Here is a 21,432-nt window from a genome sequence, read left to right as displayed (position 1 = left end):
TTCACTAATAAAGGCTGCCGCTATGCCAAGCTGCTTTTCAAAGCTGTTTTTCAGCAAAAGGAACACAATAAGCCTAAAAGGCACACCTACATGACTAAAGTATCTTTGGGAAAAAGACTTTCAGGAATGCCAAGATGAAAAAAACAAATGAAAAACAGTTTTCCTTGAAAGGAAAACAGGCAAAGAATAGAACGTAAATTTCCCCACAAAACTTATGCTAAACTTTTTTATTTGATTCCACAGGTCAAATACTTCTACACTAGTAGAAAGACATTTACAACAGTTTAATCTGTGAATAAAGGTTAATTTCAAAATAAGATTAGTAGTTTTTCAGGGTAAAAATATTTCCAATAAGAAAATATGGAGTTTCTTTACCTTCCTCTCTGGCCAGTTATACTTCTCAAAGATGGCATCGTATGTATCGACTGCTCCATCTGTCACCAGCATAATGGCCTGGCTACACTCACTGCCCCTTCCAGTCTTATTAAACTGGAATCAGAGAGAAGATGACACTTAAGTTTTGCAACTTAAGAAAACAAACAAGTCGTCCAGGACCTGAAAAAGTAAATTGGCAGGAAATCGGCCCCAGTCCTTCACAACGCCACCACCCTTGTTGGGTGGTGCTGGTTCTTGAGATCTTGTGGCTACCTGTATCTTTTCAGACAGATTCTGTTTCACAGATTTCGTTATGGCCTTGGTAAGTGAAATTAAACAAAAAAAAGAAAAAATTGAAAAAAGAGAGAGGGGAAAATAGGTAAACAAAACATTCCTTTCACAGGACTGTATGTACATAGTCAGTTTAAATCTGCACATTTAATCACTAAAAAGTCATGTTACCTACTTCCTGCCTATTGGATAGAATGTATTTCAGTTGCAACAATGAAACAAACAGAACATAATATACATAATACTATGGACATGAGGATATTAAGAATGAAAATGTTTTACAAATGCAATATTGCATGCAGTGAAACACACTTCAAGCTGTTGGTATTGCAGGATATTTAAAGAGATAATTGCTTGTCAGATATGATTATACAGATCAAGTTAATAACTGCATGTGTGTCTACTTGTTTGCATGTAAATTTGATTAATTGATGGTTCCTAATGACAACAACCTGAGTCATCAAGTACCTTGTTTACTCTGATTTTTTTGTACTAATTCTACAAACTGAGCTATTAATTACAGTCTTAATTAAATGTTAGCATAAAACCGTTGTTCAGGTGAGTGTGTGTCTGTGTGTGGGCATAAATAATGTTCCTCTGTGAGTCACTTACATCACTGAGAAGATTGAACGCCTCCGTCAGAGCTATGTCCAACATACCAATGCCTTGAGCAAACAGCTTATCAAGGTGCTCCCGGAAATGCTGCAAACAAAGTTTAGTGAGGCAGGATTTCAGGTCATGCTGACAAATAACTGAACTACAAATTACAGAAGATGCTAGACTTACAGCTCTTAGGTTTTTTATAGAGAAAACAAGTTGGAGGTAATCATAACTTAAGGAAATTATCAATATAAGAACAGACTTATTTAATCTTTTCTTAACATAGCTCATGTTATTTTTACACAATTTATATAAACTGTTGTTTGTGTGTGGAGAGAGACAACATAAACAGACTAATGGAATCTTAAAAAAAACCTCTGGACCAAATTATGAGGCTCAACGACCACATTATTTAGAAATGCTTTTTCATGTACTGACTGAGATAACTGCCCTTTAATGACCAGGTTCCATAATCTTCACTGAACACCCAGTGGACAATTTTAGCAACTAAAAGAACTGCTCTGCAGTGGCCGTGTAAGGAAATTCACATCTGGAACCATATTGTTTAACCTATTTTTAACTAGATGCAACTATAATGCATTGAAGTTTCCATTTTCTGCATTTTGTCACATCGCAAACAGAAATACCCTGTATTTTATTAGAAGTTTGTGAAATAGACAAACACAAACAAGCAAATAACTGTGCAGTGAAATGGAAATTGTAGTTTCCAAAATGTATTTTAAATGAAAATTCTGGAAAGGGTTGTCTGCATTTATACTGCAATATCAGATTGAATGAGGAGGATCCTCACATGATGATACATGTTCGCTAACAAATCTGTAAAGGCAAACGTATACAGCAGAAGATCACAGGTATAGCACTGTTTAATCAATCAAAGGTAAATGACAAGAATATAACTAGACCTGACTGTCCACCGAAGCTTACAGGTCAGACAAAGACGACATTATTCAAGGTAACTTTGAAAGAGCTGCAGAGAGGTCGGAGAATTTGACGACTGTTACAATTACTACTTCGCACTCTACAAATCCAAGCTTTATAAAGTGGAGTGGCTAGAAAAAAGGCCAACATTGAAAGAAAACTATTAGAAGTCCAGATTGCACTTTCCTGTAAGACACGCCAAAGCAATGTTGAAGGAGGAAGTTAGACAAAAATTAAACTTTTTGTGAAAAAGTTAAGGGGGTAAGTATACATTTTTGTGAAGAACAGTATACATGTCTTCAAGATTTCCCTGTGACAGTGTAAACCCATTTCCATTCACAGAAGTGATTACACCTTCATGTACACGTCCAGGTTATGTTGGAAAAACAAGTCGCATCTGATTTTCAGGTCTTATAGTGCATGAGCACCTCAGACCTCTTATGCCTTATCAGTCTCATGATCCTCAAAGCCTATGTTTCCTTAACTTCTTTTCCTTTTCTTTCACTTTTTCAAACAATTTTTCAGGTATTTGTTTCTTCAATGATGGACAGAGAAATGTCTAACACTCAGCAAGGGTCAACAACATGTGTAGGGACATATCAAGAGTATTCTCAGTAGGAAGAAACTGTGCAGTTGCACATACAAACACATACCAAGCAAAAGTACACAGGTACACAAAAAAAACTCAGCGTCTCTTCTAACATTCTCATATTGCAAAAAGACAACCTTTCCGTGGATGCCGATAAAAGGTTAATCGGTTCCAACAAAAAAAACATTCCCTGGAGCATAGCAAGCTTTCCCTGGTGCCAGTGCATGCACCTGTGACTGCCTGCGCGTAAAGATCGAAGTGATTTTTCAGAACACAGCAGGCAATGCTTAAATCCAGCAGAGTATTTAAGTGGCAGACAGAAAATGTGCACATGTTTGAGAGGGATTCAAGTGTGAGTGCAATACTAAATATGCCAGAGGTTTTTTGTAGCACTACAACAACCTGAAATGAGAGCTGGATATCACATTTTTCAGAGAGTAGACACTTTTAATTCTTTAAAGTGAGCATAGCAGTTGGAGCCGTCTAGCTGTAAGAATATCCATGTGAACGAACAAATTATCTTTAAATGCAGCTTGCCAAGGCATTTGGTTTTGATTTTATGGAAAACTACTAATCTCAACAATCGAGATCGATGTACTTCTGACAAATGCATTCAAAGGCAGAAAAAGAGCTTTCTGTTAACAAAAACGAGCAGCTAAGTATAGAGATATGAAAACTTCAGCGTGTTTTAAAGCCAATTAGCAGGCGTGAACAATGATTCAATACCAAGTCAAATCCAGACTTTAACGTCAGAGTTATATTACATCACCATTTTTACTTGCAGAGAATTTTGCTTGATTCATTAAGTATAATCCTCTTTTTCACCATCTTTTATATTTGATCTCGTTTTAAATTGTATTACTTTATTTGTATTTTTTAGGCATAGCTTTTTTTTGGTAAAACTCTTTTATATAAATTTGTGTGGAGGACACATTTTAGCCATTGACTTAACCAGGACTCTGTGGATGAATAGACAAATAAAGTCAAATCAAAACAGAATGTTTCATATTCAGTATTAACCATGTAGAAGTATTCAGTCCAAAAGTAGTAAATCTCTACTACTTTTTTCTCTTTAAAGTCCAGCAATGCCTTTGTATAATTGCCTTGGGGAGAAACCCTATTTAAGGAATGTGAATACTCTAGCAATAATTTATCTGTCTTTTTTAGCTAAAATAAACCAGAGCTAAGTTTAATCGAGTGAAGTTCAGAATCAAGATTAATTTGCCCCTAAGGGAAACTATTGGCCAGACCTAAATTCATGCACTTCAGAGGAAAAATTTTTATATGAGCATGAGCTTTGGGATACATCAGGAATGAGCATCAAATATATATCTCGATACACAAATTCCATTCATTACTAAGGTATAATTTATTTCATTTAAGAATGTTTTGATTTAATACAATGTTAAACATGTACAACCAAGAGAACCTGTCTGACAACATGAAGTACGCTAAAGGATCTGAAAAGCAACTCTAGATCTAAAGAACTTTAAGGACAGATGAGCAACAGACTCATATCTATTGCCATTTCCAAGGCCAAGGGCTGTGGTGGATAAAAATTCAACTACAGTTTGCTACATTTTTGTCACATGAAAACTTGATATCTTGAAGTATTTTACCACATTAAAATGTGGCTTTAATAAATCACATGTTTCATAAAGACATGAGTACTTTTGCAGCCCCTATTGGGACATCCGCTTTCAGGCGTTTGCTAAAGTAAAAGACATTAGCCTATCCACTGCTGCACACTGCTTTCTTCTCTTAGACAGGCTGACTCATCTACATTAAGCTACTGCATGGAACACACAGTTCTAATCCATATTCATAAGTGTATAGTCACAATAAGGTAAACAGAATCTAACAACCTCAACAAAATTCATGCAGAGAGCATTTTTACCACTTGCAAGTGCAGCTTTGAAATCATTGCATGCAGTCACAGGTAAATAGCTTACTGTTGTGCTGGATTAATGCAGAAAACAGTGAATTGAAATTAAAAGAGGATGAATGAGATTTGATTCATTTTGAATATTGCAAGATCCTTATGAATGTATCTTAAATGTCCAATCAGAACTCTTAATCTCATACTATAAATACATTGTTACTTCTATATAGACTGCATTCATCATAATTTCTCCAAGTTTTCTATAACACTGGATTTATGCGAAACATTATTTAAGTACGGTACTAATGTATGTACTTAAATAATTTGAGCTAGAGAGTGTAGCACAGATGATCTTATGCATGGCTTTAATTACTCCTCAAAAGTAAGCGTTATTGTATACTGACACTATATTGAAACATTGCAACATTTAATTGGTTGCAACAACATTTAATTAGCCTTTGGGGTAAACAGTACCGAAGTATTTGAATTGAACTATATTGAATTGAGTTGAATAGAAGAAAATAAAGACATCTTTTAATGCGTTTATGCATTCTGACGGCGTTCACACAAACTTTTGAGCTACGTCTGACAAACTGGAAAATGAAGAGCAACTGTACTTCTGAGTTTAGTGTCTTTTTTTTAGTAAAGCTTTTCATCAACTTCCTATATTTGTATGAACAGAGTTCTGCAAAGCAGAAAGACAGGAAGGTGAAATGAGGAAATATTTAAGTACTTTATTCCAGCGTTCCTATTTTTATAATGACAGTATAAACAATTTTATATTTAAAAAGCAGTTTTAGATTGAATTAGTACTTTCTCCTACATAAAATTCAATGCCCCAAAGTTTATTTCACATCGCTTTAGCTTGGCATCTGCAATTCTAATCTATGAACAACTTTACATTGAACAGCACAAACGGTATATGAACTGCTATAATTACTCACATCTTTGTTGGTGACATCAGCTTGAACCAGAGTTCCGTTCAGACATGGCTCCACATAATGCAGTTCCTCATTGTACTAGAGAAATACAAAAGGAATTTATGAAAGTGAGTCATTAAAAAATTAAAACTACTTAAATGACAAATTGTTGAATTTTAAAAATGTGGATTATGAAGACGTAAGAAACTTTACTCATCTCTATGACAAGAACAAATGCATGCATTTTACAACACACACCCCAACCAGTGCCTGCTACTTGGTGATAATACTCCTTAATGCATCACTATGAATTAAACTTCAAAGTCCTGGGAAGACAATTGAATTGTGTTTCTCCAAGCCAGTAATTGTGCTCTAATCTGTTTCTGTGTGTGTTGCACATGAGAAGCTTTGGACTGCGAATGTGTGTTTATTGCAGAGTGCAATACATATTCCCACTGCAAAAGATTGTTTTCTCTCAAGAGTGTATATAATTTGTTCTATTACGTTCCATACTGAAGTGAAAATAATACCATGATGAGATGCACTCAAAAAATGGCTTTGTGAAATAGGAATGACAAACTCATCTCTGATTAATTGATTATTTTTACTCATCCTTTTCAATTTGTCAATTTTTTCCAACAGAATAATTTTCTAATAATCATAATAAGAATATTAAGTGTCACTGAAACATGTGTTCACCATACAACGAACAGTGACTTCATTATAACTATATTTGTGCTACAAAAGGATTTTAGCATTTCCAATGGAAGTTTCAGTAGAAAAAAAAAATATCTGAATGTAATCTTTAGGACACAAATACATTTTCATACCATTCTTTCTTTTATAGATGGAAATATTACAAAAATCTAACTGTTTATGATTCTCTTTAACCAAAACCCAAACATCAAATATGTGTGTACAGCAGAACTGCATCAGCCTGAATAAATGATAAGATTAGCTAAGATCCCAAAGGCAGGGATCAACCAAGTTTGTCTCTTATGCATTTAAAATCTTCATTGAAATGACAAGTAATTAATTATGAGCATGACAGGAAAGAAAGCTCATTTTTAAAGCATGTTTCTAGTGTTAAAAGGAAAAGATAAATATGGGCATGTCTTAATGTGTGTGTGCAAGCTTGTCGTTTGCCAAGTGAGTCAAAATGTTATTTTTTGGGGACTAAAAAGCCGACTTGACACAAACTTATTAAAACTATACCTCATGGGGATGAATGTGTACTCTAAAATAGTTTTTAAGGTTACAGTTGCCGTATGTAACTTTTATAAAGAATATATTTATTACATATTTGTTAAACCTCATAGTGACAGTATGCTATGAGACAGATAATCTATGAAAACATCAGTCTCCATCCTGAGCTATTATTGGAATCTGAAGAAATGCACTGCTCCTGAACCAGAAATAATCAATCAGAGCCAGGAAGAGGGTCTTAAAGCTGTCACTCAATCGCATGTACATGCTACTACATGTGCCAATAGCAGAGAGGCAACTTATAATTGCAGAAAATGTTTATCTGCTGTATTCAGCTAACTAGCCTGCGCATTCACAACAAGGTCTTGGTCAACAAGGTGAACAAAATATTGGCCTTGAGTCTAGACTTACAGCAATGATATTAAAAAAGTCATCATCTCCAAGAGTGTCTAGAATGGAGGAAACCGTCTGCCTGGCAATGGTAAGTCTCAGGCCTTTCATGCTGCCGCTGACATCCACCAAGATCACGACATCCTTTGGAGAGGTGGCTGCCTGGATGTACCACTTTCGATTACGACAGTCAAAAGCTATAACTCCATGGTCATCTGGCTTCCATTTGATTCCTGTAAAACCATTGTAAATTAAAAAACAAAACAAATCAGGTGTAGGTGCAATAAATTTAAATTTTTATTTAAAGTTCAAGATAAGGTCGGTGGATTCAAAAACAACAAAATTAGTCATTTTCTTCAATGTTTTTTTTTTTTTTTTTTTTTTATCGAGTTACATGGTATCCAGAGAGAAATGTAACACTGAAGGAAATAATTTCAAGACCTCAGGTTTTCTATTGTATTTATTGAAATAAGGAAGAGGTGATGTTTCAAAGACCTAAAAATAGATGCTTTCCTCTGACTCTACAAAATATAGGATTTGCATTTCAAAATATAGGATTTGCACTATATCATCTAATTTGTATCTTTGATTTATATTTATTACACCTGAGTTTATTCACTGTCCCACCATCCCATTCAACCACAAAGTAATTTATAAAAACTCCCCTAGCTTTTTCATTCCAGTCCGATGTGTCTCCTCTTTCAAAAACCAAAAAAAAAAAAAAAAAAAAAAAACAGCACACACTTACCAGGATACTGTCTAAAAAAGCCCTTAGCACTGCCAAAGTATTGCCATATAAGCGAGGGATCCCTCTCAAAGTTATCCACAAACACCTTGTTCAGGGCCTCCGACCAGTACACACCATTGACAATTGCAGAATCTATGAAAATACAGTGAGAAAATAGAGAGATCACCAAAAATGAGGTTACATTTAAAAGGTTGTAGCTGATAATTGGTTTTATCTGCTCATATAATCTTAGAAAAATCACATAAAACCAGTCTGCACATCTGCATCCTGGAAGTTTTATAGAAATTGCATGAAAACTATTAGCTTGCTGGTCCTGGTGCACTAAATGTGCTTTGTCTTGATGATATTAAAATACTTACAAGTAATTTATGTACGTTAGAACAAGGTATTTCTAGTGGCACTATTTGACGTCTTTGCACCACTGACCTCTAAATGGCTCAGCAGCATTGTCTGCTGACAAAAAAAAAAATAAACATGAAAATAATAAAGACAAACAAGAAGTCTCACATTAAAATGAACCATAAGTGTGTGTCTGTATCTGGTGCATTTTTGGTAAGACATGTTGGGTCTTCGTGTAGCAAAGTTACGCATGGTGAGTAGAGTAGCAAAACTTTTTACACAAATATTAGTAATTTTTCATAATAGCATTACTCAAGCAAAACTAAAAAGTACACTGAAGCAAATCTAGTCCCAAAAGCACATATATTTTCAAAAGTTACTCAAGTAAAAGTTAATGAGTATATGTATCCAGTACATATGAGGTACTTAAGTTGCAACACTCATACTACTGGATTCCTGTACCTGTCTAGAGAAATATGTGGCAACATGGCCCATCTATGTATTATTTTACATAAAGTTTGTCTTTCTACATATGTATCCACCTTATTTCTAGCCAACATGAGACTTTGCGTGATTTAAGGGCGCGACTTCCGCCGCAAACCGGAACCTCCATTTGTTTACATGTTAGCAACTTGCTAACCGGCTTTCGTCAGACGTCTTAGGCTACAAAATATGTTGGAACTCCAGCTATTATAGCTTAAATGGGGCAATATTGTTTTACCGCTGCTTAGGTAAAAGTAACGGTAAAACTTAATCGAGGGATGGCGACTTGAAGAAATGGCCGCGAATAACCCGCATTAGCATATTTACTAGTGATGGGATTTTCGGCTCCTTTTCGAGATGCGGCTCTAATGGCTCTTCTTACTGTGGAGAGCCGGCTCTTTCGGCTCCCAAACGGCTCCCCATATATATTTTTGACATTATTAATTAATTAATAGCTTAAACCTAATTTTATAATATTTTGTTTCATTATTGACATTGTTAAGCACTTATGATGAGTAAAAATGCCGCATAACAATGCTATAGCAATACCGATGCGTGTGATGTCCGCATGTGGCTGTGCAGGTTGTTTGTCGAGCCTGCACGATAGGAAATGCTGACTTTGCACAGTCTGCACTCTGCCCTGGAGCTTGATGTAGCATTAAAATGAGTCCAAATCTTGCTCCGTTTTCTGTCACTCATTTATTTTCACCTATTCAGTTCTCACACTGACTCCCCTTCTTTCTGTCGTGCTTCTTGACCGCTGAGTGAGTGTCTGTACAAAAACACCTGCCGACGAACGCTATACAGCTTGGCCAATTGCCTGCCGTTTCCACAAAAAAAGTGGAGATAAACTTTTTTTTCAGTGTTTTCCCGCCACATTATTAATTGAATCTATGTGTGATTGGTCAGATGTGTGGAGCACACGCTTGACATGAGGGCAGTGAACCCACCGAGGGAAAAAAACCTCTCTGCTCTAGCACTGGCAAAAGAGCAAAACGCGCAAGGAGAGGGAGAAGGGGCGGAGAGACAGCGAGGCACCGCAGGACAAAAAAAAATGCTGCGAGGAAAAACTATCGGCTCTGGCACTTGCAGAGCACAAGCACAACGACTGGGAGGCGGAGAGACAGCGATATACTGTAGAAAAAAACCCGGCTCCCAAATAGGATCCTAAAATCGTTCACTTCAAAGGGCCGGCTCTTAGAGCCGGATCGTTCGCGACCGACACATCACTAATATTTACCTACTTCACTGATTCAGTTGCTTCGGATGCAGATTCGGATTTTCTTCCGTTGGCTTTTTGTCCACACAATAAAATGAGTACATATAAAGCATGAAGGGTTTTCTCTTCAAGTTTATAGTTTTTAGCCAAATTATTTGTGTTTCCTTATCTGTCGGTAGGCGATGAAACACGTTAATGTGCGGTTCGGTTCAGTTCTAGTCCAGTTAGGAGATTGTCCCATGTTGCGGTCTGGAGCGCAGCAGCTGCGGTAATTTCTCTGCTGATTTGCAGTATCATACAGCAACGGAGAACCTCGAGGTTCTGGTTGTGATGGACTAAATAAACCCAGATATTTTATTTTGTCTGATAAAAAAGTATTGCTGGCCCAAATATAATTATAAAGACTCAGATCATGACCGTTATTATTTTTTTAAATTCAAACGAAAAATAAAAGTCACATCACACCACGCTAATATTATGTAGTTCTGTTTTACAGTGTCGGCGCAAAACTGCAGCCCAGAGCTTCACTGCTTTTCCCTGTATTACTGTCCCGTTATTCAGAGAAACGAGCTGCTAGAAGCGATGCTAATTCACGGTGTTACAAAACTTGATGCTCATTTTCGTGTCGCTCCCCGTGATTAAACTCACAATTACGATCCTCTGTACTGAGCAACACTCTGATGGCAGACGGCATGTCCATAGACAGGTTTTACTATATATTGTACAATAACCGAAAAGAGAGATGTAACTTCTATCATGAATATAGATTAGCAAAAAACCCTACAAATTACAGTGAAATACTGCTACTTTAAGCTCTAAATTGTCTGCTATGCTCTGGCAGATTTAAGTTTTAAAGTTATACATTAATTAAAAAAAACAGAATATGCATTATAAAATAGATTTGAATAAGTGAGAGTTCTTAAAATGTTTGGGTAAAAAAAAAAAACAAGTGTAGTGTTTATCTTTGTCCTTCTGCAACATAACAGGTGCATGATTATTCTCTATTAGAAGACGAGTATCTGCAAAGTATCTCATATGTACATATTAAACCTGTAAGAACATAGTGTGTGCAATAATTTTTGGACATAAAACTACAGAAACTGGTGAAGTACAATATGGCTCAGCACATCCAATTATGATTTCTTGTTTTTAATTTTCAAGCCGAGTTTGCTAGTTATGGACCAGTCAGCCAAGCTTTTTACAGCTGCTTTTGGCTTCGTTCAGGAGCAGGATGGGAAGGATGGAAGCAAAAAATAAAAAATGACAAAGAGCCAGACACAAAATCATACAGTGAGACAGAAACACAATACCCGCTAGAGCGAGCAAGAAAAAAAAAAACAATCAAGAATGCATTCAAAGAGATGGGTAGAAAAAGACAGACACACAGACAAGTACCTAATGGATGGAGTGAAAGAGAAGAAGATAACAGATTTCACATCATCTCCGTTGCTGGCAACATTGTTCTGCTGTCAACAGTCATGCCAATAAGCCATGATTGAATTATTCTTCTGGAAGCTATAACACACTAAAGCCCTTTGTTGATAGTCAACACCCATTCACCTCCATGGAATGGAGTGGAGTGGAGATGGGACTGGAAAGGATCCAGAATGTATTTACACAACAATGCAGTCCCTTCTGGTGAATTTCAAGTGTCTATTACAATCTAAAATCATCATAATGAGGAAGCAAACATGGTGCTACTTGCCAACAAGGTTTCATTTAACAGAGCTTTAACTTTGACAGATAGCCTTTTTCTGTGTGCACAAGCATTCATGGTCCAAGATGAATAGCTAAGATTAAACAGAACAACATATTGTGCCTAATGAAAAGAAATCTGAATTTTCCTTTTGTGTAAATTAAGTTACCTCAGGTACAATAGGAAGGAAATTTAATAAGTGACAAGAACAAGGATTCTAACATGTTAGAAAAAGTATTGGCCTGTTGTGAAATGTCTGCTGAGCTTCAGCACATCCATTATACATGTTTGCATCATGATACATTGAAAGAATTGTCTGTTTAGGATTATGTGCATGTTTTAATTTCAGAGTTTGAAAGAAGGGTCTCCGATACACAATTTTTTACACTATTACAAGAAGTAAAGTCAAATTCATCATTGCTGATGTAAAACAACTTTTGTCCACAGACTGTGAACAGCATGAAGCAGCTGATTGGATAGTGCACATGAGGAGAATAAGAGTCCATGTAGTAAAAAAAAAGTAAATAAAAGTGAAAAGAAAAAGCTAAACTTCATGTCTTTTCATTTCTCAGTTCTTTCATCTTAGGTTCCTTTCAAGCATTTATTTGCATCCAAGCCCCAAAATGTAAGATGAGCAAGAAAAGAAGAGACACAAGGGGTTCAGGCAACAGGCATTTAACACAATGTGACATTCTTTCTTGGTAGCTGTCATTTTAAACCAACAAGATTTAAATATGACATTTAACTCAACTGCATCATCTGTTTTTGTTTTTTTCTTTTGGTCTATGAAGGTTTCTGCTCAAAAATAAAAATGTGTGGTAGTTCAACATGTGTTGGGTACATCACATATATGTATGAAAAAAGACTTTTAAACAGATCTATCATTCTTTCTCATTTCCAGTCTCTGTTACAGATAAATTTTTGAGATTTAAACATTATTCTATGGTCAGTGTTCAAAATAACAGGCAGAATAATAGTGAGAAACAATGGCAGCTGAAACCAAAGCAAACATAAGTAAGTTAACCTACAGAGCTTTGCTCCATTAAGCAGGTTCTGGCATTTTTATAAACAGTTTGTTAGGGAATATGATTATGAAATCGACTGGTATAACCATTTCCCATCTTGTTACCATACAATTGTTTGCCAGAAACTAAATGTAAACTTTTGTTTGAGACATAAGCACAAATATCAATCAGAGCCTCCTCTCTCATTCACTTGAGAGAACTCCAACATTAAAGGAGCTCAGCCAGGTGCTTGACAGCTTTTCACATTAGTCTGCACCAAATTAACATCAGAAAGCTGTCCAATGGAGCGCTTGAAAGGGCTCTAATTGGCTACCATCTATGTTGTGTTTTTGGACTTGTGAAAGTAATACAAAAGAAAAACTAGACTGTCAAATGAACAAATTCATGTCACCGAAAATATTAAATATTAGTATTTTTATGGTAAAATTTGTGCAGATCCTTCATAAAGCATTTCAAAAGCAAATGATTCCCAAAAGAAAACCCTGTCTACTTTATTTGAACAGAAATGTAAGACTTTAGATCCAAAGAGGTCTAAAGTCTTACACCACTGCTAAAGCGTGTAAGGAATATGGGTTTGAGAGTCAAATCATTTGCCTGTAAATCACATCACGATTACTGTTCCTGTTCTATCAGCCTCACTTTCTATGCACCCTCATCTATTTAGTTTCTAACTTTTTTCCTGTCACTCTGACTTCCTTTTTCTCCTCTTTTTACAGGGGGGCAATTAATCTCTTGCTTAGACCTTCCATCAGCCTGACTTAACCTACTTTCTTTTTCAATTACGTTCTCCCTGTTCGCTCCCTCCCCCGTTCCTCTTAGCTCTCCATCTGTATGTACTTTTGTTGCCCCTCGTAGCTCAGTTAAGTCAACTTGACATTCACTTTGTCCACAGAGCCTTGTACAAGGCCTTGAATTCTCTTGTTGGATTTGAGCTGATGGTAAATCAGAAGAAGTCTAATTATTAACAGCTAATTAGTTCAATGTGTGGCAATAATGAACCAAAGAGTTACAAATAATGAAGTCATATCCATCTACTGATAAAGGCATACATTGTGGTCCAGCAACACAAGCTGAATTTTTAGTTATTCTTAAACCATTTCACATGAAGCAAAACTTCTGACTTTATCATTACCACAGTGCTAATTTTCTAGCTCCAAGCCACATTACCTAAGGACAAACTGTATTTCAGTGTGATCAGAGAATGGATGGCTATAAGTAGTTACCACTGAGTTTTTTGTATGTTAATTAGAAGGTAGGCTCCTTGCTGCAGGCAAAAAAAGAAGAAATGTATGATACTGCACAATCAAAAGTTTTCAGAAAGACGCTTTATCTTACAAGTAAAATGTTGAACATAAGGAGAAGATAAATTTAGATGTCTGGCAAATGTTCTCAATCATAAATGATGAGTTAGCTTGACCATTTACAACTGTTAAAATCTGAGGCCACTACATTTTAGTAGGACGCTATGCTCTGTGTCTGGTACAGAGGTTTTTGTGTCGTTTCCTTCAGCAGTTTTTGATGCGGCACCACTAGATTAGAGGGGGTAAATACATTTTTCAAAGGGTTTGGTTCATTTGACAGTGTAGTGAGCTGAAAATGTAATAGACGCTGCACTTTTGGTCCCCATTCGAACTGAGTCTATTGGACTACTAGGTGTGCAAACACCCCAAGACTGAGCAACGTCTTTGACTGTTTTTAATAGTATTGAATTTTTTCTTGTGTCAAACAAGTTGCACCATCATTATGAATCCATGTAAACCAATTTCTTCATATAGACTGTGTATATAGATGTTATGTATATTGTGGATTGTGAACATACCTTTATTGTACATATTGGTTGGCACCTGTACCACACTGAGGCTGAGGTTGACTGATCGGTTGTTAAAATGATCGTTGGGCTGCAGGACAAACTTTCCTCCCAGCTCTACATCCTCATTGATCAGCACAGCATTGAAGTATTCATACTGGAGACAAGAAGAGACAAATATAGAGACTTAACAACATCTGCAAAAAGCTAAAACTTAAACATAAAGTGAAATCTTAATTTCAACTTAAGCTGTCACTCAGATCCAAGGATCTCAGTCTCAATCAGGTCTGCTTACTGAGTCATGCTGTCGCTACATGAGAGAACCTGGCCACTTTAGTGACATGCATTAGTGAATGCTGAAGTAACCTGAATCCCTGGATCATCCCAGGGTGTGCATGTTGTTACAGAGAAAGATGCTGAGCTGACAAATCCCACCTCAAGCGTCTGTGCACTACTTGCCCAGTTACATTGTGCATGAGGTGCTGTGCCTCCAAAGTATTTTTAGTACTGGTAGACTAGGAAGAGTATTAATAAATCATAGTTCTAGACACATCGAAAGCACAAGAGTCTCTGCATCCCAAAGCTTCAGAAAACACCACAGATTGCACTTGCAAAAGAAAGAAGCACTGCAGAACAGGAGACACAAAAAGGCAAAAAAAAACAAAAAAACATTAAAATACAACTTTAGTAGCCTGGCAGGTTTTAAAAAGTAAACAAACACATGTTAATGCATTTCGGCAAAAAAAAAAAAAAACACAGCTCAAATTGCAAATTAAACTATACCAAGGCAATTGTGGCTACAATGTAGCTTACCAACATCGGCGTGTGAATGTGTGTGTGAAAATGTGAATGATTGAAAGTAGTGTAGTAGTAGCTTTATGGGATCCTCTGGGCTTGATAAAGCGCCATACAAGTGCAGGTCATTTACCTTTTTATACATTTAATGTAATTAAATGTTTTTTCTTTAAAGCAGGCTATAGTTGTGGTGCTGTTCACCGTTTAGAGTATCTCCCTGTTTATAAAGTTTACTTGTGTAAATTTTGCATTCATGTCCAGAAATTGATTTAATTTTTTTCATTTTTTTATTTTTGGAAGCAAACATGATAAAATCTTCAAGAGATAACTTGGTATTTTTGTCAGTAACATTTAATTGACAATCACTTTAAACAGTTTAACACACGGCCTACTAAAATGTTTTAGCATGAACCAAGAAACACAAATACCTTGAGGCATGACTACAAGTTCACATAAACAATAAATATGTTGAAACCAAACTTTAGAGCAACAGTCAGTCAGTAAAGTTTATTCATAAAGAACCTCTCATAGCCACAGCGCAACACAGGCATACAGTTACAAACTGTATAAAGGAAATAAAAAGAGAAATTGCATTAGAGTAATACAATTAACATAAATAATAGATGTATGTGATGTAATGTGACAAAGTTAGCTTATTCATCATTGAACATTTGTGGCAGAAGTCACTTTAACCTTAAATGTAATTAAATGGACTTCTATCCCCCTGCCAGCTGCTTAACTCGTGCATGATTAACCTTCAAAGGGGTAAATCTTCCTGGGTCCTCGGGAGAAACAATACTATCCCTCTTGTACAGCGCAAAACACAGATAAAGCCATCAATTAGGTTAGCAAGCTTTGTGCCTATCTGTATAATTAATCAGCCCTGATTAGACTTGAAACCTTTTTATCAAAGAAGATTCTCCCATTTCAAGGTGAGAAAGTGTAGAGTTGAATATTTTATCCAAATCTTGTCCTTTGCTGGACACACAAATAAGAACAATTTGGAACTTAACTTCAGATCTTATTCCAGTACTTTAGAAATAAAATGTTCTGGATATGAGTGTGTTCAGAATCATGATCCAAAGACTCAGAAAAATCTGGTATGGGCAGTGAAAATGTGTACTGTAGTCATAATAAATTGTGAATATTCTGAATAAAATGCCAAAAAATAGCTAAAATAGTGAAATAATCTTTGGTGAGGTTTTTTTTTAAGTTTCCATCAGCATTTGAGATCTTCACATAGCAGTACTGAAGAACTGCCAACTGCACCTGGAGCAAGCGATTTCCCACCGTGACTGTTTTAAGGCCTGTTCTCTATTATGTCCAAAATACATAATGGGACCCATCTGGGACCCAGGACTTCTCTGGGTAAGACAGAAACAAAGAACCTATCAAGAAGTCTTTCCCTACCAAGTCGGAGAAGTTGACAACCCTATTGAGATTTGGTTCTGATAAATGTTTTTGTTTGGATCATATTCAGTGCTATGTTGGTTAATGTGGAAAAATTGCAAAATATCTGTATAAATTCATCCACTTCAGACATTTGTTCAGTGACAGTGAGTAGCTTCCTTTAATCTGAAGCAGACTACAGTTTGTGTAGGATGTCCACAAAAAATTCTTTATGAAACTGAATATTTATTTGTAATGAAGGTACTTTTTTTCTATTTCCTAATAAGCAATGTTAGACCTTTTCATTCTCTCTGATATAATCACTTGCTTTGGATACACAGGGTCCAGTTGCTTCCTAGTGTTTCTAAATACAAAGAAGTGGACTGTACAGAGATTGACAATCCAGAATGCAAATGTTTTAGGCAAAAAAAATGCTCAAAACTAGAAACAGTGAGGAAAAGCTCAAAGCATAATAAAAAATGTGCAAATGTGATTACTTTGTATGCTGCAAAGATATGAGAGTGTCCAAATGTGGTTGCATATTTTCGGTAAGTAAGTCAATTATGATTTTCAGCAGTACAGTGAAGGAGTGCCCTGTGCCACTAATGCAAGCCCTGATCATGCTGTTAACAACCTGATCTTTAACTCTGCAGTGCATTAAGCTGAGAGATTGCACATGTACCATCAGCACCCACTCACTCAGTGTGGGATACACAGAGAGGACAGATAAAGGTTAGTAAAAGTAAAAAAGTGGAGGTGTGTTTGCCTTGATTAATTTAATGTAGCATAAAAACATTTGAATGAATCACAGACATTCATTAGAGAGATGTAAAAATTTGCCTAAGAATCAGAATTTTTCTTCTCCAAATATTCTCACTTGTGACTGTGACAACCACTTAATAAACTAGATGGAAAGGGTAAACCACACGATGGGAACAAATCAGTGTTCCACTTTTGCAGCGGTTTAGTACCAGCCAAGGACTCAAACACAACAAACTTACTTGAGCATTTATATGTTTAAAGTCCAAAAATGGAGGAATTAGTTATCAAATAAAAAATAAAAAATACTGACGCTTATATAAGATTACTCTCGCTTTAAACCAGATGAAAAAGGTAAATCATGCAATCTGAAGTATGGGGTGACACCATCATGTTGTGGGGCTGTTTTTTTCAAAAATTTGAAGACAGTTCGATATTAAAAGGACGGCCACAGTGCACATTGGCTGTAAACGCCTCTTGAAGCATAAAAAGTTAATGTTGATGTCACAAATAACATGAAAATATTTGCATATCAGCTACAAGTACACATTCAGTATTGTCTTTAGTGTCGACCGTAAATCTGTTAACCATCTGTGCACAGTGCTGAAACCCAATAAGGTAAACATGTTTTTCTTGTCAAACAATTTCTAAGTTTTAGCATACAGTTGAGATACCTTTCACACCAAAGCTTACGCCAGTTTACACCTGTCTTGAAACTGCTACTCTTCTTCAGTCTGCTTTATAAAAACTACTGGCCCAATTAGTTAGTGAATCAGCTGCCACCACGACGCAGCAGGCCTGGACTAGATTGTAGACTCTGCTAGTCTCTACAGCCAATAGTTATCAACTGACTAATTAGAATATATAAAATTTAGTAACTGTGACATTTTCTATCGAGTTGTAAATTTACATTTTGAAACTCGTACATTTCTAAATCCCCAAAAAGTCAATGGTGAATGAACTTCTGAAATTCCTGATCATAAATTACTGCAGTAATTCATATATACCACAGTATATATGAAACAAAAAGAAAACTGTGAAGTCAAAGGTCAAATTTGTTTTATAAAGGAGTCTTGATGCAGTTATCTGAGCAGACCAGACTTTCTGTAAGAATCAACTCATATATGTGCTAATAAAAATAAAATATTGCTTTATTTTGATCTGAAAATAATTTTTTTCAGTGGAGCAACACAATAATATCAACAGCCCAAAGCAGCAAAGAAGGATTTTTTTAAACAGAAAAGACTCCATATGGGCAGCAGGGAGGGTGGACCATGACGCTCCACCCTCTGGTACTCACTTTTAACTTTAATCTTCACTTTTCCTCACCCACATCCAAACTCTCTTTTTCCACGGTGGTGAAAGGGAAAGTCATCCTCCAGAAGTGTGGAAATGTGACTGGAAAATAACTAGGGGCCATGGGTGTAGATAATCACTGCTTAAATGAGGCAGCTGTCTGTGTAAATAACTTGGAGGAGAGGCCAAGTAATGGTGGATATGCAATACTTAAAATCTCACTTCATGCATCTTAAAGTATGAGCTTCCCAACTCTGAGGAAAGACTGATTGCAAAACACACGCCTGTTGTACACACAACAACTTTAAGAAACAGCAATGGAAATTATCAACACTATTTTTAATAGCTCAGTAGTTAACAATGTCAAATAATGTGCTGCAAAATTAATGTAGCACTAAAACTGGCAAAAATTTTGAGTGTAAATCAGGTTTTTTCTTTTCTGTCTCAACAGTTCAATAACAACTCCTAATTGCTGCGCAATTACAAAAATCAATTCAGTTATTAATAATCACTGAAAAATGTTAATCCTCATAGCTCTTTTCTCATGCTTTTTTCTAGTCAGAAGTATGTCAGTCAGCTACAGGAGGTATCTGCCTCTAATAAAGCCTACAAAGCCTAGAGATTAAGAACAATAATAATGATATACTGTACAAAACTACAACAGTACAATTATTAGAAATAGGTATATTAGACTAAGGATTCAAGGGATGTGCAATTGAGTCATTAAAAAAAAACCCATAATGTTAATATTGAACTTTGAACAAGACAGACTGTTTACAATACAGTATCAGTGCAGAAAAACACATGCAAAACAGCAGAAATATTATTTAATAGTGATGATGGAGTTACTGAAATTAACATTTTCAGCAATAGTTTAATTTATTGAATATGTATTTAAATGCTGTATTAGATTTTAGCTTTGTGTTTTTTAGTTTTACCAGTTATACTTGTTTATTAAGTAAAGCAGGTAGATAAGCAAGTTATTGTGCATAAACCTTTTAGCAATAGTGGTAACCTGTGGATACTTTGTGTATATGTTTTTTTAATAACACACCCACATATATATATATATATATATATATATATATATATATATATATATATATATATATATATATATATATATATATATATATATATATATATATATATATATATTTATATATATATATATTATACCAAGATAAGTGTTAATTACCCAAGCTGCCTATTAGGATTTTGCTTTCTCTTTAATCCCTTTTTTTAATCAGTGATTCATCCTTTAAAAGTGTTTCAGGTTGTCAGAATTAGCTATTCTGCGTGGCTCTCCACATCTATCTGGAAAACCTGTTGACAAAGGTAGATTGAAACAGTTTAGTGTAAAGTTGGCAAGCCAGGGAGACATAACAACTGTGAAGTGTAATTGCACATTATATGTTTGAGAGACTAAACTACCACTCGAAAGGATGGCTTAAAAATAATCCTTCTTCACATTACAGGCAATGTATGTGGCAGGGCACCCAGGTAGGAAATACAATGAATACACAGACGTACAGGTCAAACCGTTTTTGTTACCAGTGGGGACAGCAAATTGGCAAATCAACAAGCATGCAGCCATCTCTCTGTCCTCTCCAGTGACATCCCAGACAGGAAAAGCAAGGGCAATGCATAAATAAAAAAGTAAAGGACAAAGCATTTCTTTTATTGCTCCCTTCAGTTCAGGGCTACATTTTTAGTGAGCATAAGAGATGGCAATTGGGTGTTTTGTCTCCAACCTCCTAGGAAGGCTTTCATTGCCTGTAGAGGCCATGGGAGACTGCTCTCTTGCTTTCCCATTTACAGCACAGGGTAAATGAGTGAGGGAGGAAAATCGCAGCAGATTACCATGCCAATTTCACATGGAAGCAGAAGAGCTCTGGAAAAGATAGATAAGGAAATTCCTATCAAACCGCTGCCAGCCAAATATGTATCCAGTAGCTATAAACCACACAAATATTTTATAATAAACCCCCAAATAGTGATGGAGGAGGTTTCACCCTACAGCGTGGAAGCTGTATTTTTAGTTCAGCTGGTGATAATTACCGTCTATTCACCATGTGCTGCAGTAAAACGCACTATTAGGATTGCCACCATCAGAGACGAGAACACCCCGACACACACGCACATACCAACACAGGTGTACGGATAGATGCCTCATGAAGACATTCATGCATTTTACATGCAAATCAACAACTGATACAGCTCTAAATGTAAGTGCGGCTAGATTTGTTTCATTTGTGCATAGCATAATGAAAAAAGAAAAAAAAAAAAGCAATTAGCAACAGAATAACTGAAACTAAATTTGCCTAAACACACAAAGTAGCATGCATTAGTATGCTAACATTATAGTGGAGCATCCAAATGAAACACTTCAGTTTTGTGTAAATGAAAAAACATGTCCCTGGCTTAATGACAGTAATGTGAGTGTTTCTGCACTTTGGTAAGTATTTGACTGTGATATATATAATGCTAGAGGGCAGTACCCAACACCTAACAAGACTTATACAGTTGAAACAAGAAGTCTACGTAAACAGAATTTTAAAAAAGTACAACTTTTTTTCTCATTGTCTGAAGTTGAATAAGACCAAACTTTTAGGTCTGTTAGAATAACAAATTATTTATATTTCCTAGATGCACAATAATGAGAGAAAAGATGTCAGAGTGCT

The 21,432-nt window shown here is 35.9% G+C and overlaps 1 protein-coding gene across 2 annotated transcripts in view; it reads right to left on the bottom strand.

The window, feature by feature from the left end:
- LOC102233586 (voltage-dependent calcium channel subunit alpha-2/delta-3) overlaps positions 1-21,432 on the bottom strand; it is a 113,355-nt gene that overhangs the window by 55,056 nt on the left and 36,867 nt on the right. For both annotated transcript variants that reach the window (XM_023334655.1, XM_023334661.1), the window contains exons 5-10: positions 14,522-14,666; positions 7,941-8,072; positions 7,214-7,425; positions 5,621-5,695; positions 1,279-1,368; positions 376-489 (exon numbers count right to left, since the gene is read on the bottom strand). In XM_023334655.1, the coding sequence (XP_023190423.1) occupies positions 376-489; positions 1,279-1,368; positions 5,621-5,695; positions 7,214-7,425; positions 7,941-8,072; positions 14,522-14,666 (768 nt within the window). The remainder of the gene's footprint in view (positions 1-375; positions 490-1,278; positions 1,369-5,620; positions 5,696-7,213; positions 7,426-7,940; positions 8,073-14,521; positions 14,667-21,432) is intronic.

Source organism: Xiphophorus maculatus, chromosome 1 (assembly GCF_002775205.1).
Source record: "Xiphophorus maculatus strain JP 163 A chromosome 1, X_maculatus-5.0-male, whole genome shotgun sequence".
In the NCBI taxonomy this organism is placed as follows: Eukaryota; Metazoa; Chordata; class Actinopteri; order Cyprinodontiformes; family Poeciliidae; genus Xiphophorus; species Xiphophorus maculatus.
This window is presented reverse-complemented; position numbering and strand designations above follow the sequence as displayed.